We start from the raw sequence: 18,982 nt of genomic DNA, 5'->3' as shown, positions 1-18,982 counted from the left end.
GACGATTTCGCCCTTCAAATGTTTTCCATAACCCGGTTCATCGTGTGAATCGAACCCGGGGTTGGTCGGTTTTCCCGGTTCGGGGGCGAGAGAGATCTGGGAAGGGGCGCCGGCGGTACGGTAGGAGGCAGAAGGAAGAGATAGAAAGGTAAAAAGGCCGAATGGATAAGAATGGTCTGGATCCATTCGGGCCAGTTAAATAAAGAAAAAAAGTGAGCCTGGGCCTTGGCCTGTTAGGGCTTATTTCTCCTTTTTGGCAAATTATTTTTATTTTTTTTAATACGAAGGTCTGTGGATTCAAACCTATAAGATAGGTGTCTTTACATATGCTCAATATTTTCATTTTTATAAAAATAAAATCAATTAAAATTAATTAAGCATGGATTGACTTATGGCCAAATCTATATTTTAATTATTGTACTAAAATATGTGTGTGTGTTTTAATTCATGTATTTAAAAATTTGCAATTCTTCCACAAATTTTAAGAAGTTGGTGCATACAACTTTTATCATTTTATATGATTTAATTATTATTTTAAATCGCCAGTTTTATGGAAAAAATGACCATATATACCTGATTGTGATCAGATGTAGGAGGGAAGTTCGTTTAGGAATTTCTACTGATGCACTAAATATCAAACCACGTGAGTTTGTCACTAGTTAATTTTAACATTCATTCATATCGAGGATATAATTAAAAAAATGTTTGTGTATATAAAATTAGAGGCTTTTAAATCATAAAGCACTAAATTTTGTTCCTCATTTAGTTTAGGATAATGTTAAAATTAAACAAATTTACATTCAAAAGCTATAAAATAATTATAATTGGTGGAAGTTTATAGCTATGTTACCCTTTCTTATTTATTTTTTTCAAATTTATTAAGAAACTTAAGTTTTTATTTCTCATTTTTTTTTTTAAACATTCTCCAAAGTGTATAAAAAAGTTTAGAAACAACTTTATATTTCTAGGTTATAATTTGTAAAAAACATAAATAAAATATTGTTTTATTATTATTAAATTCTATTTTTATTTATTAGAAATGTGAAAACAATAACAAGGAACAATGTTATAAAAGGAAGTAAAAAAAAAACAATGTTATAAAATGGGACTTTAAATTTTATTCAAACCTTAGAGTTTAATAAGTCAGTCTTAATTTTTAATTTAGTTTATCTAATTTAATTATAAATCTAAATGAGCTGTGAAATCGAATACTACAACTATTGTTAACTACGTACTATGTTATAACAAATCTCATCTTACTCAATTAATTAGCTTGAGATTAATCTTGTTAATAATATTTATATTTACTGACCAATTACAAAGTTAATATGTGTCAATTCAAATATAGTTCAATTGACTTTTTTTTATTCTTTTAATATAACAAGTGAGGGTAGGAGATCGAACTTTGAGATATATGTTAATTACTACTGGTTTACCGCTCTCGCCATAGTTCATTTAATCAAGCAACCTATATCCAACTAAAAAGTCATAAGTTTGAATTCTCATATCCACATGGTGTACTAGAAAAATTCCAGATAATAAATCTCAGATTTCCTAGAAAAAGGTGGACCTTGTATTAATTATTAAAAGAAAATCAAACCAACAAAAATCTATAGAAATCCCCCTTTTCAAATTTGGCCCAAGATTTTTGTAATCGTTTTGAATAAGTTTCGTCCTCCTACGTCCTAACTAACACATTGTTTTTATTTAAAAAGAAAAAGTAAATCATATGGATTCAGAGAAGTTTCAATTTGTAGATAAACTTAAATATTTAATTGTTTACGTGGTCAAATTTATTTATTTGTTATATTTTATTTATTTTGGGGAGTTTGCGTCAGGAGTCTAGGCATGCTGCATGCGTGTTCCTATAAAAAACATAGATTTTTTAACCGCGCACATTATTCCTTACAACTCACGAACTTTTTAATTATCGGATCTAAATTCAGTTTTAATTATCAATTTTATTAGCTCAACAATTTAAAAACACCGATAATTTATAATTGAAATATTTTTTTTAGTACAACATAAAATTCGAACTCACGATATCTTGGTTGTATGTATGTGCCTCAACTCGTAAGCTCAAATTAGTTATAGGTATAAGATTTGAATCTCCACATCTAACATTGCAATGTCATATTACGTTAAAATGACATTTAATTTTAATAAATTATTATTTAATTTTTAAAGTACCTTGTTAATTGTTATGAATTACTGTGTAAACAATCAAATCACCCTTAGTGAGTTTTTATATAAAGTTATCTAAATAATCGTTATTATAAAAATATTATTCAATTAGAAATAACTTACCTGATGGCTTGAACTAAGCTGATCAATAATCGACATATATCTCTAACTAAAAAATCATGAGTCTGAAATTTTTCATCCTCCTTGTTGTACTAAAAAAATTACATGAGTAACATACACATAAATACATGTTCTCATCATATTTAATATTGACATTAATAGTCAATACAAGTGTAGATCGAGTGATTCTTCAAAATCAACTTGAGATTTTATTTGATAGATCATTTAAATTTATTTCTTTGAGGTTCAAATTGGACTCGATTAATATACTCAAAATATCACATTAACTTTGACACATGATATATTTTTCAGTATAAAGTCAACATAGATTCTTAAGGTATAAAAATAAAATAAAATTACAAACTCAAGCATAGTTAATTGTACCTAGATCCATAATTGAAAACGTCGCTTTACGGGATTTGATATTCAAAATCTAGATAAATCACGAGTTGGCCTTCAATTTTCTTACAAGAAGAAGAAGGTTTTATTTTTCTCTCCGAATAGACGAGAAGAAAAAAAAGTAAAGCATCATATGATTTGGATACCAGATAAAAAATCACTTGTCGGTTATAAAGTTTTGTTATTTCTAACTTGACCCATCGTCAAATTAGAAATTAACTTATTATATTTTTTTAGTACAACATGTACAAATAAAGATTCAAACTCATAGCATTTTAGTCGTAAATAAGTGTATTTACTTGTTAAACTAATTCTTAGATCCCCTACACTAAAAGGATTTAATTTTTGAATCTTCCAAAGATTCATTAATCTTGTTAATGAAATGATGATATATGGACAAAATAAAATAAAAATGTGATAATTATTCTTAAGCGCAAGCGGGGAGTGGGTGCAATAATTCAGAGAGTGATGGGAATTAGGAAAAATCCGAGTCACGTCCGAATCATCAAACAAATATGAATACGGGCTTTTGGGGCCCACCATTTTTAATATCAATTTTCGCACCACATTAATAATTATTTTTATTTTGCACTTTTTTTTATAGCTTATTTTCACATTGTTACGTGCAGCGTACAAGGCAGACAGTTGTATAGCGTTGTTAATTTCGTCACAGTCGAGTTATTTTAATTTAATTATAAATCGTTTACCAGAAAAAAGGGCAAAAGATGTTAATTTTTTGTCATTTATTTTACCCAAAAACAGAAAAATAAAATAAAAGAATCAGTAAAGCGTTCCACGGAGTAAGGATTATGGAATGTCCCTTTGAAAAAAATAAAATAAAAAACCAAATCAATCAAAGGTGCATTTGATATTAAATTATAGTTTAATTCATCGATGTTGTTATAAGTACACAATTAATGTGTAAATAACACATATTACTTTCCTAAATGTCAAAATGTCAAAAGTTGGATTCACGTTCCTCTAACAACATAAATTATACTTTTAATAACTCAATTAAATGTATAAAAGTTTCCATTTTTTCTTTTTTGAATTTTCTTTTAAGTTATGTTACTGTGTGTAAAGTTAACCGATATTGATGTCTAATCTTGAACTAATATGGGACATTTTGATCATGGCATAAGAGTTCAGGCTGCTAATTTCGAATTTTGCTCTTTCACGTACGCATGTTCGACAAGATTCAAACATGGAAGCCAATACACTTGCGAATTATACTCTACAAATTCAAAATTCTTATTCTTCGTGTACCAACTTTTCCTTCTGGCTCATTAAACTCCCAAGAGGTAGTGTTCATCATTTTGTTGCCCACGTGGCTGATTCAATTTAATACAATATCTCATTGTTCAAAATAAAATATATGGGGCAGTTTTTTTTATTTGTACTTTTTTTAATACGGAATGATTATTTAAAGTAGTTCAATTAACATTTATTTAGTATGATAACTTGATCCAATTCAATTCTAATTATGACATGATTGTTCAACTAAAAAAATTAGAGGTTCCAATCCTCATTTCATAGGTTGTAAACACATCACTCATTGTGTTTATATTATGTTGAGTTGTTATTTACCTGAATAAAATTGAAGCATAATTCAAAAATTAGGTACATAACTATTTTTTTTTATTGAAAAAACAGTTTATAAACTAAAAAATCTCGATGCTGATGGCAGAAAAGCTTAATTTTGAAAATTTTCTCCATAAATTTTGTATGAATATGAAATAAGTTGTTTTGATGTTTTCAATAATTCAATTGATTCAAATATTTACGTAAAAAAATTCAACTATAAGATTTGACCACACGTTTATAAAAGCGTAAGAGAAAAAAACACATTCACTTCGATTCGTCGAGATTGGCAAAACGTGGCGATGGAATTGTGGGTACCACGTTAACTGGGCCAGCCACCGCCGAAGTCCGACGACTTGTCGTTCCTTACAATATATAATAGATTTATTTTATTATTTTTATTTTCTGTAAAGATATTTATTTTTCTTTTAAATTTATAATTTGCCCTATAAAATATATATATATCTATATAAAAAAGAAAAAGATAGGATCATAACTTAACTGATTATACTTAAAAAAAATAAAAAATAATAATAACTCAATTGATTAAGATATATAACATTGATTCAAATATCAAATGTTTGAATTTAAAAACGTGAAATAAATATCACTATCATCCTTTTTTTACAACAAATAATGAGAGGAATTCGAAGTTCGAACATATGACCTAATGATTAGAGATAAATATCAATTACCACTAAGTTCATATTGGCATCACTGTCATTATAGTAATGACAAAAAAATGTATATAATTAAATGATATGGATAGAAATCAAAATATTATTTCAAATATAATAATAATAAAAATGCAATAACTATTTGTGTTACAACGATGAATTAGATCACTTTTCTCCGTATGTGTATTATTAAAGAATTCATTTTGATCCATTTACTTTCGACATTTATTTATTTTAGTTCATGTACTCTTAAAATTTTATTTTCGTCACTATGTTCTTTAAAAGGGGTCATTTTGGTCTTTATTTACAAAATTTTGACACAAATTTTATTTACCAAACCTTTTATTACAAATTGATAGCTATATTTCAAGAATTTTAGTGAATGAAATATGGAACTAAAATTGTTATCCAAATAAAGATAAGATAAAAATGAAAATGAATTGATCAAAAATGGTCACTTTTTAAACATACAAAAGAGAAAAAACGAATATTTCCAAAGTACACAGGACTAAAATAAACAAAAGTTGAAAATAGATGAACGTTTTGACAATGAAAATATATATAAAAAACAACCCAAATCTAAATGTATATAAACCAAAATATTATTTAAACATTATATTTTCCAAATCATTTCATTATCACTCCATCTCTAATAACATAAAATTAACTAGGCGTAAATGTAAACATGGTTCAATGAATAATACAATAATTATTTAATTGTTGAACTTGTGTAATAATCCAGCTTGATTTTGTGCAAATTTTGATTCTAATAAATGAGTGAATTTTACATTAATTCTTATTAAAAGTAGTAAGTGAATTAACATAAATTGAATGATAGGTAAAAATTGCAAACACTTATTATAACTTAACAATTTTAAGGACAACTTTAAAAAATTAAAAAGAATTACAATTCAATGAAAAGTCAGACAGGTAAATGTATTTGAATATTATGTTTACTGGTATCTAGATTAAAATTTCATAAATTTATTAAAGACAATATTAAAAGTGCAATAATTTATTAAACATTTTTTTAAAAGTCAGTTAACCCTTTTTTTATTATTATTATTAATATTTTTTTTTGAGAAATGGCCAGTTATTAAAGAGAGAGAAATATGAGGAGGAAAATGCAAGTTGAAGGGGAAAAAAAGGCTAAGAGATAAAAAGTTGAAATCAATTAAAGAAGCTATGATTCTACAATTAAACAAAATTCCAAAAACCTACATTCTTTCTCTTGAGTAGAACAACTAACAGCGTCACTCTCAATCTCAATTCTCATCTCATCTCAAAAGCAGAAGGAAGAAAAAGAAAAAGAAAAATAATAATAGAACAATTAAATTATGGCCATCACCGACCATTAATTCCTCTAATGGCCAAGAATTTCCCTTCCTATAGATTCGACCAACCACACCCACAAAATTATCCATCAAAATTTAATTACTTAATTTATATTTTTTCTTACAAATTAGAAAACATAGGCTTAAATAAAATATTTTTTTCATCTCGAGTTTCAAATTTAATTCATTTCAAATTTTGTATTTTCAAAATTGGCTGTGAACTTAAGTTTGAAATATTCATTTTGGTTACTGTATTTCTAAAAAACTGTTTATTTTGATTATTTGATTTCTACTTTTATTTCGTTTATTTCCAACACATCTACTAAATTTTTTGAAAATAATCGTACATTTGTATTAAACGATAATGTAATTTTGAGATGAGACCAAATGGGTCAGTCTTTTCCTCCGATTTGTTCTATATTGAAAATAAAAAAAGATACAATTTTAAAAATAGAAATTAAATTAGTCACTTGTAAAAATACATGCATTAAAATAAATTAAAATAAAAAAGTGTCTGACAAAAATATAATTTAAACATAAAACTTAATAAAATAATCACTTACCCAAAAGAGAGAAGAAAAAAAAAAACCCCACGACCTACATCATAATCCTAATCCCCTATAAATATAATACAACCAACTGATGTTTTTACTTTTTTACTTTGTACATGGAAGTGGAACCGCCATTTTTACTGCCCCCAAGCTCCTGAAAATGGCAGAACTAGCAAATGGCGCAGGCATTTGGATTTTCCTCCATGCTATGGGCGTAATAGTAGGTGGTGAGATGGGGGTTGTAGGCTCTGTAAGCCTTCACCAGCTCCAAAGCGGCGTCGTTTGGATTGATCTCTTTCTTCTTCTCTCCTTCTTTCTTTTCCTCTTCCTTCTTCGGCTCCTCCGCCGCCTTCTTCTCCTCCTCCTTCTTCGGCTCCTCCTTTTTCCCTTCCTCTTCCTTCTTCGGCTCCACCGCTGGCCCGACGGAGAATATGTCCGCCGGCCAGAACTTTCGCAGTTTGCTCACCACGGTCACCGGATCCACGGCTCCGATCACCGTCAGCTTCTTCTCCTTCATGTCCATCGCGATGGAGTCGATTCCTGTACAAACGCACATGAATAAATCCAAAACTCTGTTTGTTTAATTTCTTCATTTTCTTCTAAATAATCAATGTTACTGTCATTGTTTCGTTTGATTTAGGTTTAGAAACAAATTAGAAATGAGAATAAGAAACGTTTTCGGTGGTTTCAAACAGAAATACTGTACTGTTAAATCAACACTGCATCCAGAAACTTGAATTAAAAACTTTATTTTTATTTCATAGATATATTTAGAACGCAGAAAAAGATTAAAAAAAAAAGAAAACAGATAAATGACCTGGGAGAGTGGAGACCAACTTCAGGGCCTTCTTCTTGGCTTTATCATCGTGCAAATCCAGCTTCAGAACAACCTTCTGCTAGAGAGAGGAGGAGGGGTTAAAACTTAAAATAAAATATATTGCAAGAAAGAGAGGGGCAATATGGGAAATGGGGAGTATACCTTCATTGTTGAGAAGTTTTTCTTTTTTCTGCAAAATGACTGAGACAAAGGGAGAGAGTTTTTGGTTTGGCCAGGAGGAGGAGAGAGAGAGAAAAAAAAGTGAAGAGAGAGAGAGAGAGAGAGGAGTGCGGAAAGCTATAGGGGCTACGGCTATATAGTCCATCCATTCCGTTTTTTCACTGTCAACAAACCGTGCAGTTGTTTGCAGCCAATAATTTGCTCGCAAAACCTACTGCCACCACCGGCGCGTAAACTCCACGCCCCACGTTCTCGTGCTTCCCACCATCGCCGTGAAGTCACTTAGGTCAAATATTTCTTATATGCATATTAAAATTCAATACAGGTTCTTTAAGAAACTGTTCTTTTTCTTATATTAATTTATATTTATCTCGACTTTTTAAATTTGAATAATCGTTATAAATATGTCCATAATTAAGTGATAATTAGCATATATTTCAAATCAAGAGAGTGTAAGTTCAATCTCTCACATCCTACATGATGTATTAAAAAAATGAAAAATAATTTTCTTAATTTTCTCCCTACCCGATCACTCTTTATTTGGTAAAAAAAACACAATGTTGAAATTGTTAAAAATCTCACATTATTATAGACATGAGCCTATTATTCTCATCGTCAATTTTTTTTAGATGGAAATCAATGAACATTAATATGATATTTGAATCCAAAACATTCAAACGAACATTCAGTCAAAAAATAATATTATACCAAGATCGATGAGCCAAAAGAGTCAACACAGTTGGTTTTGAGATTGTAGAAATATGTTTTTTGAAAAAATTTATATCTCGTTGAATTATTGTTTTGTTAACTTGAATATGTATACCACTTTGGAATTTTTACTAATGGGTGAATGAAAATTTAGGGGTAAAAAGTGACATTTGTTTGTGTTCAAATATTTTTATAAAATAATAATTTAATGATAGGTCAAACAATTTTTTTTAATAAAATAACCCATTGAAAAAAATAGTAAAATTAAAATTTTCAAAAGATTAAGGGTTGGATTTAAAAGAGGATAACTATTGTGTCTACTTCACCAAAAAAATAATTATTGAAAAATCATGTTTCGTTGGTTTTCCTTTTTAATGAAAAGAACGTATGCATCGTGTTTCATAGTTCACACCCCATACATGATTTAAAAAAAAATATAATAATAATTTCAGAATCTACGAAGTATCGAAATCAAAATCATACGGGGAATTATTTAAAAAATCCCGTGTAAAGAAAATAGCCACGGGCCGGTGGCGCGTGGCATATACGCACGGCTGAGGCGGCTCGGGTGGAGCAATCAATTTTTGGCCAACGGGGAAATGCGGACCCCACGGCGCACCGGCAACGAGTACAATCAGACCGTCCAAAAGGAATAAAGAATCCGCTGCAATCGGTTCTACGGCTATCGCCAAACACATAATTTTCATCTGCCACGTGGCAGTCGTTTCCATGGTGCATCGTCGATGACCACTGGTTTGCCGATATGTCGTCGTGCCAAAAAGGAGCTCAAAAGATTGGTTTGGGATTGAGGGCTTTGATTTAAAATATTGTTTTATTTGGGGAAACTCAATAATTGCAAATTGTATCCTCTATTTTGTCGATTTTGCAAATTACATTTTCTTCTGTTTTTTAAATCAGTGATGCCTATCCATGCGGTTTCTAAATTTACAAATCATGCTTTTTGTTAAAAGGGTCATGCTTAAATTTAGAAAATTAGCCTCCCATTTGTTGAAATTTGATTCAATGCACTAGTCTTTTTGTTTTCTCCTAACTTTGAGTCGAACAATCACGTGCACTTCTATTTATCAAATTTTAATAAGATTTGATATGTGAAGTGTGTCAAATAAATCGTGTTACCAATTTTATTAAAATCATCGATAATAATATAATAAGTACGACTTCAAATTTCAGGAGGAAAAAAAGTACTGTTGAGGATAAAATTCGAGCGGCAAGCATGTCAGAAGTGAGGGATGACAATAGGAAAGGGACCACAGACGACCTTGCACGCCTCCACTTAGTACGAGAAATGTGCCACAACATGTAGACGACATTATGCATAAAGAACTAGCAGATGACGCGAACCATAAATATTCTCACCTGCACGTTAGAATCCCGTACGACAAGGAGCCTCATTGTGCCATGTATGAAATGTCTTTCTTGGTCGGCCATGAACATCTATAAAAGGGAAGAGCCACTACCACCATCAAGTAAGTGAAAAATCTATCATTAATCTTCAAGGTGCTCTATGCTACTTCTTATTCCGATTACTAATTTGAACTAGGTCAGACACTGCATCAGTGTCGAGAATCATTGTTGTAGGCTCATCGACACTTGTCTATAGAACACAGTAGACCTCTTCAAAACTCGTCTCAACAAACACATTAATAAGATGATGATTCATTTATAAATTGTTAATCGGAATTTGATAAATTTAGAAAAAGCTATTGAGAAGTAGTTGGGAGTTAAATAATTATAGTATGTGTGATAATAAGGAAGGATCAGCGGGGCTATTCTGGACAATGCAAAGGTCATTCGACCTACTTTCACTTTAATTGATGACATCAAATTAATTTATTTTTTGTAAAAAGAATAATGTTATATAATTAATATATATACATTATATTAGGCCTATTCAACTGATGAATATATTTATTCTAAATTCATGTTAAAAATATTTTGAGTGAGAAGAAAGGTCAGATCAGGAGCGTAGAAAGTTATCCAAAGAGACCAAATGGCCAATCAATGGGCCACGGCGGCTCGTGCGGCCGAGTGGAGAAACACGATGGCAAATATTTTATTTTTTTTATCGGTATTAAATGGATTAAAGGTTTATATATATATATATATATATATATATATATATATATATTTTTTTTTTTTTTTTTTTGTTGAGTACATAAAAGGTTTAAATACTTGATTTTTATATTTTATCTTAATTTATTTTGATATTTGTACTTTCAAATGTTTTATTTTGATAATTATAATTTAAAATTTTGTTCATTTTAATTATTGTACTCTCAAAACAACGGTTTAATTTTTATCTCATTTATTTCGATTATAGGTTCAATATGACTATTCGCTTATTAAATTTCTTGAATTTTAGCCATAAAATTATATTAAAGCGTTTCCATTGTATCTAAAATTTTGTGTTGAAATTTTGTAAATATGGACCAAATTAACTACTTTATAAAAGTATAGATACCAAAACATATGTTTTGAAAGTATAGTGATCAAAATTAATAAAAATTATAACAAAATAAACGGACAAAAATTAACAAAACTAAAAATATATAATCAAAAAATAGTATTCAAACATGTGTTCAAATGTACATTTAATTTAATATTAAATATTAAATAATTGTATCTTCTGTGTCAATAACTGATAGGCTTTTTAATATTTCAAAATATTATATATCGACGGAATAATTATCAACCGTCCATGTTAATATATGTACAAAACATTTCTTAAATACTATGAGATAATTATTGGATAAACTTTGTGATCATATTTCAAATATATATATATATATATATATATATATATATATATGTATATTTGGGGTTAGGGTTTCCAAAATTGCCACGTTTTCATATAGATTTCGTGTATACCCAAAATTAGAAAGTGACATCTAATATGAATTATTGGTAATTTTAAATGGTATTATTGTAATTCGCCTATTTTAAATATTAAACCTATGTATTTTTAAAATAAAGCGGTAAAATTTATATAGCTGGTAAATTTATGAAATATACTATAATATTATATAGTTTTAATAGAATTGATACACGTTACGTGACAGCTGTCTTATATATTAGAAGTTACGTATTCTTATTCCATTGAAAATAATGAACAAAATAGACAATAATTGTTGAAAAAAAAACAAAAAAGACAATTATTTTTTTAAATTGTGATTATCCGTGCTATTTATGTGTATTTATTTTGAACATAATATTTCAATGGTAGGAGTAAGGATATATTTTTTTTTTTGTCTAAAATCAGCAAATTAGTCGGATACAAAACCTAGTATTTTTTAGATAATATTAGAGTATCTTATTGCATGCTTTTGTAGAGAATTTGGAGTTTGTTTTTTATTTTTAGATTGGATTCATTCACCGTCTACATGTCACGTACATTTGTTTCGAAAACCATTTCACGTTATAAATTCAAAATTGGGATTTTGATATCATAGTTATATTTTTTTAAAAAGTAAAATTTTGATTATCTGGTGTTATAAATTCATTTAATCTAATTGATAATATTTTATATTGAACTGAATATTTAGTTGGTAATTACCACTTCTTTACAATTATATTATTAAACACATATTTGACAATTTCTTTTTAAATTTACAATTTTTAAATCTACTACCAAACTCTGTTTTGATTGAATCCCTTATTTTCAAATTTTTATTTTTAGATCACCGATCAAATACATCCTTAAATATTCGAGTTGTGTTCGAATTAGTATACAAGTAAATATTTGAATATTGACTTAAGAATGTTGTGCCTATTATTATTAAATTATGCTCACATTGCGATTGAAATAATTACATAGGGGCATTCATGATCACAATGACCAACTATCAAGATAACGGAGGATAAATTTTTGGGAAAATTTTTTGCAAAGGAATTTGTGGAAAAGTTAGCTCTCAAGAGAGAGCTCAAAAATAATAAAATGTAACAATACATTACTTTCAAATAATGTTTTCTCTTAGTTTTTTGGGGTTTTGGCCCGAAAGAGAAAAAAGCCAAAATATAAAAACTAAAAAGAATAGTTCATTAAAAGTAAAATTTGACAAAATAAAATATTAGAAACAAATGATTTTGTTAAATTGAAATGTCTATTTTCAGCCATTAACATGAGAACTTAGCTATAATTGTCACGAGAAATCGAGTTAATAATAAGCCATTCACATTCAAATTTTTTTTATAGGTACGTCCAACTATAAAAATAATATTTGTTTTTTAACTATATTGAAGGAATACTTTAGTTCGTGATTCTATTTAATTTTTTATAGTTAATGATTCTATTTAATTTTTTAAACTATGATATTTAAATTTTTATTTTATAAAAAATGGATTTTTACTATTTTCAAAATTTTCCCGACAACTACTTATTCATCTAGTTAAAATTTATGAATCGTAGAATAATCATTCGATTTTTTTTTGCTCTTTAGATCATAATTTAATAAAAAAAAATATAGAATTACCCCAATCCATAACATAAAAAAATGTATTTTATTCATCAACTTGATGAAATCATAATAGTTTTATTCATCATGGGCTACTACATTTGGATAAAACTTAATTGGATTGAAATATTTATTTTTTTGAGCCTCGAGTTAATAAAAATTTTAAATCCTTTAGGTCGTTGTGGTTAAAATAAATAAATAAATAAATATATATGGGCCTGTGAAGTTTATTGGGCCGTGATGGAGGCCCATTTAGGAGCGTAACAGAGTGCACGTACAAAGCCGTGTGGGAAGTTCCAACCGTTGAAACGACGTGTGTCTCGCAGGTCTGCCTTTGTCTTCGGTCTCGCAAAAACCAAATACGAAGAAATATCTGCAGCATACAGATCAGCCTCGAAACCCATCACTGTTCTATTCTATTCTATTCTATTAAACTCCTAATTCCGGATGATTTCTCTCCTTCTCTTGATCACCCATGAAAAAACCAAGCAATTTCCCCAAAACCCCCCTTTCCCACCATTTTTTCCTCTTCAAAACCCTAATTTTCTCTCCCAATTCCTCGTTTCTGGAGACATGACGGGGTTCTTTTTCCGATGATTCCCAATATCTAATTTCCCCGGGGACAAAACTGCTTCCATTGCGTCATTCCTGATCGCTCTTGTGTTTTTTTTTTGGCGTCGGCTCTCGAATTCGAGGATCTGATGGATTTCCAAGAAAAAGATTCGTCCTTGGCGATATCCAGGACCTCGAATTCGTACATCAATGGCCCTTCGTTGAGTCATTCTGCTTGGTTGGAGATTCGGCTCTTCTACGTTCGGATTTCCCCTTGCGTAATTCATAGCGTTCCCGACCATCTTAATCTGCGGCATCTCCGCCGCGAAATCGGTGTTTCTCTTGAAATTAATGGGTCCCAAATTCCCTCCTCCGACTCCGCTTCTATAGCCCTCCGCCGTGATCGGCTCAACAAGGAATCATCGGAGGTTACTTACGTTAGCACCGACAGCATTCGGGTTACCGGCGGCGTGGATTTCGAGGTGTATGAGAACGAGGATTTGATTCTCTGTGGGTCTTTGGAACGAATGGAGGCCAATTGGATTAATGGGAGCGTCGGATTGGAGAACAATTCGAAGACAGGTTGGACTATGGACTGTTTTATGGCCGCGTCCATGTGTTCGGGTTCGTCGGCCTTCTTCCAGCCTAAACTTGGGGTTTCCTCGCCGGCAATTGAGGTTTACATCGCCGGCTGTTGCTCCGGCGTGCCAGTGATCTTGACGACGACAATTCAGGTTAGTCCGAGGCGGAAGAATATGAGGCAGAGTGCCCTGGATGCAATTCCGGAGGATGAGGAAGTTGGAAAGGAAGAGAATGGCAATAATGGGTTGATTCGGCACCAGAAAGTGCAGGTAAAATATGTTGTTTGTATATTCAATTCTCATTATGTTGTGTGAGCTCAGGAATTTGGGATTGGTATGTGCTGCATTACAAAATGTGTACATCACATTTTGTTTTCGGATGAAAGCATATAATCTATCTTGTCGATGATGAGCAACTTAGGCCCGGTTTGATGACTATTTGTTTGTAGTTTCCTGTTTTACAACCACTACTTCTTGTTATCAACTTTCAAAATCATTTTCAAAATATAAGCCAGTTTTTTTAATAAAAAAAGTCCCTAAAAACTTTGTTTTTGTTTCTAAAATGTGGGATAAGAAGTATATTAAAAAAATTGTGATAAAACAAGCATATTTTTTAAAAACAGAATACTAAAAATGAAATCGTGATCAAACGATGCTTTAATTCTCTGTTTTGCAGCTTTAGGATTTGTAGGGCTTGTGAAAGAAAACCAGTGTAGGTGGCATGTTTAAATCAAATGATGTGATTAATTTGCATTCTGGTTGAACTTTTGAGGTCCTGAACTTGTTCATAATATAGAGCTAGGTTGTATTTACAGTGATTGCAGGATCTTTTTTTTTTTTTTTGTGTAGTTTATATAATTTTGATAACGGGGTATCGGACCCCGCTCCTTGCATTTATGTTCATGCACCGTGCTCCTACTAATATATGACCCTTTTTGGAGATTGTACACACCCAAGGCCAACTCGATAGACAAACTTAAATTATTAAGGCCAAGTTTGATAACCTTTTAGTTTTTACTTTTTTGTTTCTGATTTGAAAATTATGCTTATTTGCTCACAATTTCCTGGGCATATTTTTACATTTCTTAAAAACACATTTGCATTCTTAGCCAAATTTCAAAAACAAAAACAAGTTTTTGAGAACTATTTTTTTTAGTTTCCAAAATTTAGCTTGCACTTTGATAACATTTTTAAAAATAGGTAGTAAAATAAAAAAAACATGGATGTAAGTAGTATTAGAAAGCTTAATTTTCAAAAATAGAAAATAAAAAATAAAATGGTTACCAAACGAGACCTAAGTTTTTTACCTAGGCTTGAATATAGGATAATAGTGCTTTCTCACAAGTCACTAGGTACTGATTTTAATTTCGATCATAACATAGAGCTGGGATGGGTAATATTTTAATTTGAAAATAGTACTCTACATCTTTTCTCGATTTGTTATGCACAACATTTTGAGTAGTGACTCTCACAATGTATCATGCTCTTCATAGTATCTATGCATTGGAAAAAACATAATTGTTCAAATTTCACTGTATTGTGCAATGCTGATTGCAAGATATGTAGAACACAAAGTGTTTTTCTCTTCACTACGGTTGAGGATTCAGGCCACTTGGTCCTCCTCTGTTGTTGAACCTTATTTTACCTCTTATTGCAGTAAAATATCTTGGTTGTCTTGTTTATGTGATCTCTGTTTGTTGATACATTGTACCTCATCCAATGATTGAAAACTAAGCAATTTCTCGGAATACTACAATGTTTTTCTTGTGTCTTTTTGGGTACAATTCAATTGCTTTTTAATGTACTGATTATATTGCTCTCTTGGGTTCATTTAGATGACGGGGTCTGAAGTTGATGATTATGACCCAGATGTTAAGATGGAGCATGGTTACTATTGTGATGATGTGTATACTGGTGAAGATGGGCAGCTATCGTGGTTTAATGCTGGTGTTAGAGTGGGTGTTGGTATTGGTCTCGGAGTGTGCCTCGGAGTTGGAATCGGGGTTGGCCTGCTCATGCGTTCATACCAAACCACAACCAGGCATTTTAGACGACGGTTTTTGTAATTAGGGTATTGATACTTGGGAATCTGGACACTGTCATTCTAGCGAGTGAATAGACAATAAAGGCGGAGAACGTTTCGGGTTCCCAATGGTTAAGCCTGGATGTAACGTAAAGTTTATGCAGGCAAGGAAGTAATAAGTTTGTTTTAGGGGTTTGAACAGGATCAAGAAATCAGCGACAGCCACTCGAGGATGTTGAGCTTTAACTTCTTCTGTAGGCAGGATGAAAGCTGTACAGTCTCTCCTTTTTGTTCTTTTCTCTGCATGGAAAGCACTCTCTCTCAGGCATCAGAGACCTTCTTGCTCATTCCATGGCTGCTTAACATTTTATAAATACTTTATTTTATATAAAATGCAGGGCTCTCGGTGGTGCGTATCCTCGACCGATGTAGTCTTTTATCGGAACACGACCCTGCAGAGAAAAATGATTTCCTAGGACAGATTACAGAATAAGCTTGTGTGAGGTTTGACTTCGTTTTAAAGAGCATCTACTTTTCTTTTCCGGCGTTGTATAGAATAATCTCCTCCCCTTTTTTGTTACATTACAAATATAGTCGCTTTACTTTGCCATTTTTCCCCCAAGTCTTGATTTGTTTCGATTTAGCCTCGGTACTTGTATTCGTTTTAGTTTCTAAGATTGATTATCCAGTTAAATGGTACCAAAAAGTTGACTTAGTACACGGGGGAAATTGCCATGACATTATGATATGTCAGAGTCGATAAGAGAAAAACGTCAGCTTTTGATTATTATTTAACTGGATAGTTAATTTTTGGAGAAATAGTACGAGAACTAACACGAAACAAATGAAACGAGGAGGATCAAAATGTTCAAATGATAAAGTACAAGTAGTAAGAGTTTTTTGTTTTGGTTTTTTTTTCCTTGGTTTGAGTTGTTCTGTCCAAAAATTTTCTTAGCTTTCCTTCACGGAGTGCAGAGAAAATGACTTTGTTGTAGCAAATTTCTCTGGATGAGTTCTGTGAATGTGACATATTTAGCGTATGATTTGTTCTACTGTTTCTTTAGTATGATTGGTTCATGCATTGGACCCATAAATTATTGTTGCTTCTGTCTGATTTAATTTTAGTTAGGAAGTGAATTTAGTTTGATTTCGTTTTCACTTCTTGATTTTTGTTTTGGACTATAGCTAATAAATGTGTCACGGACTAATTACAAAAAAGGTTTTCAAGTTCTTTTTCTTTTTGCTGTATTTTCAAAAGGCAACTATTTTGATCTTTTTATTTTTATTTTTATCTCATTTCTTTCGATTACAATTTTAGCATTTTTTAAAAAATGTAGCTATAAATTTAGATTAGAATATTTTTATTGTGTATACAATTGGGATTGAATTGGTCTCTTTTTAATAGTAAAAATTGAAAGGGTTGTTTTTAAAGTATAAAGATTTAACAGTGATGAGGTATGCGAACAAATATTTTTCATATTTTTATACTTTGACAAGGGATGGAATAATCGAATTCAAAAGAAGTTATGGATCAAAGTGGAGTGAAAGTTAGATGGTAAAAATCAAATTTTTATAAATTGAAAGGTTGAAATATAAAATTGAGAAAAGTATATATTTCACCCAATATAGTAGGTAAATAAAGGTATAGTTTAAAGTTTATATGAAAAAATTTCTTAGTACAAAAAATAGGTAAAGAATGGATTTCATGAGTTCTTAACTAAGTTCGTGTTGACAATTAAATACCTATTTAGAGTGGTATTAGATGTGCCGGGTGCATTTCAGTAATCGAGAGAATTGAATTTACAAACTATTGGATGAGTTCAATTTATTATTAGGTTCGTATATTTTTGTTGGTCCGTCTACTTTTGGTTTATTTTGATCTTGTATTTTCAAAATGTCTACTTTAATCTTTATACTTTCAATTTTTATTTACATGAGTCTATATACTTTTAAAACGTTTATTCAGGTCCTTATGCTTTTAAAAAGTACCATTTTGGTTTCTATTTGCAAAATGATTAGTACAAATTTTATACATAATGAAAAATATTTAATATAAATTTATGGCTACATTTCAAAAATTTTAGTGAGTGAAATGTCAAATTAACAATTTAATTGAAATAAAAATGAAGATGCCAGAATGGTTACTTCTTACAAGTACTAAAACGAACATCGAAAGTACAATGAATAAAATGATCTCAAAGGAAAATAGTACGTTCGAATTACCGCTGAACTATGCTGCATAAAATTTTCGTATAGACCAAAATTGATATTTTAAAAGTATAGTGACTAAAATAAACCAAAATAAAAATACATGATTCAAATATGGTATTCAAAGCTTATTATTATTATATTTTGATACAATTATGGTATTATTATTACTTTGAAAATGAATTCAATTAAATTGTTTTGACATGATGCTTTCCAACATTTTTCTCCACCAACATGGCTTAATAGATTCTCGAATATTCTTCTCCTTTTAATTTTATCCTATGCATCTACGAAATAATCTATATGGATATAATATAAAAATTATTATAACGTATACACAACAGAAGCGAATAAAATAATATTCTTTCAAGCGAAAAAAATTTTTTTTTTGAAGCAAATAAAATAGTATAAACGGCAAGCCAAACTCTTTGCTCAACAACATCGAATCATCAAACTTTTCAATAACATCAAACAATTACAAACATTGCTTAGATAATCTAAAAAATTAAATATTATAATTAGCCCATACAACACAATGTCATATCAAATAATCAAAATTTTAAATTAGGTGTAAATACCGTTAATGTGTTTTTTC

The 18,982-nt window shown here is 30.2% G+C and overlaps 2 protein-coding genes across 2 annotated transcripts; one reads left to right on the top strand and one right to left on the bottom strand.

Annotated features, from left to right (window-relative positions):
- Positions 1–6,757: 6,757 nt before the first annotated feature.
- LOC111016368 (Heavy metal transport/detoxification superfamily protein) lies at positions 6,758–7,978 on the bottom strand. Its single transcript, XM_022291751.2, has 3 exons — positions 7,826–7,978; positions 7,664–7,739; positions 6,758–7,386 (listed from the first exon to the last, which is right to left on the bottom strand). The coding sequence occupies exons 1-3, from the start codon at positions 7,829–7,831 to the stop codon at positions 7,016–7,018; spliced, it is 453 nt and encodes a 150-aa protein (XP_022147443.1). The 5' UTR covers positions 7,832–7,978; the 3' UTR covers positions 6,758–7,015.
- Positions 7,979–13,364: 5,386 nt separating this feature from the next.
- On the top strand, positions 13,365–17,231 carry LOC111016292 (Erythronate-4-phosphate dehydrogenase family protein). The gene is made up of 2 exons (XM_088124578.1): positions 13,365–14,426; positions 15,992–17,231. Exons 1-2 carry the CDS (start codon positions 13,725–13,727, stop codon positions 16,220–16,222), a joined length of 933 nt encoding a protein of 310 aa, XP_087980704.1. The 5' UTR covers positions 13,365–13,724; the 3' UTR covers positions 16,223–17,231.
- Positions 17,232–18,982: the final 1,751 nt, after the last annotated feature.

Source organism: Momordica charantia (genome assembly GCF_013281855.1).
Source record: "Momordica charantia cultivar OHB3-1 chromosome 5 unlocalized genomic scaffold, Mcharantia_2.0 BLBB01000005.1, whole genome shotgun sequence".
In the NCBI taxonomy this organism is placed as follows: domain Eukaryota; kingdom Viridiplantae; phylum Streptophyta; class Magnoliopsida; order Cucurbitales; family Cucurbitaceae; genus Momordica; species Momordica charantia.
Note: the sequence above shows the minus strand (reverse complement) of the source record. Positions and strands in the feature narration are given on the sequence as shown.

Coding starts and splice junctions, on each gene's coding strand:
- LOC111016368 (XM_022291751.2), bottom strand. Junction 7,387..7,663: donor GTTGGTCTCCACTCTCCCAG/GTCATTTATCTG, acceptor GCGTTTGTACAG/GAATCGACTCCATCGCGATG.
- LOC111016292 (XM_088124578.1), top strand. CDS start 13,725: ATGGATTTCCAAGAAAAAGATTCGTCCTTGGCGATATCCAGGACCTCG. Junction 14,427..15,991: donor TTCGGCACCAGAAAGTGCAG/GTAAAATATGTT, acceptor GGGTTCATTTAG/ATGACGGGGTCTGAAGTTGA.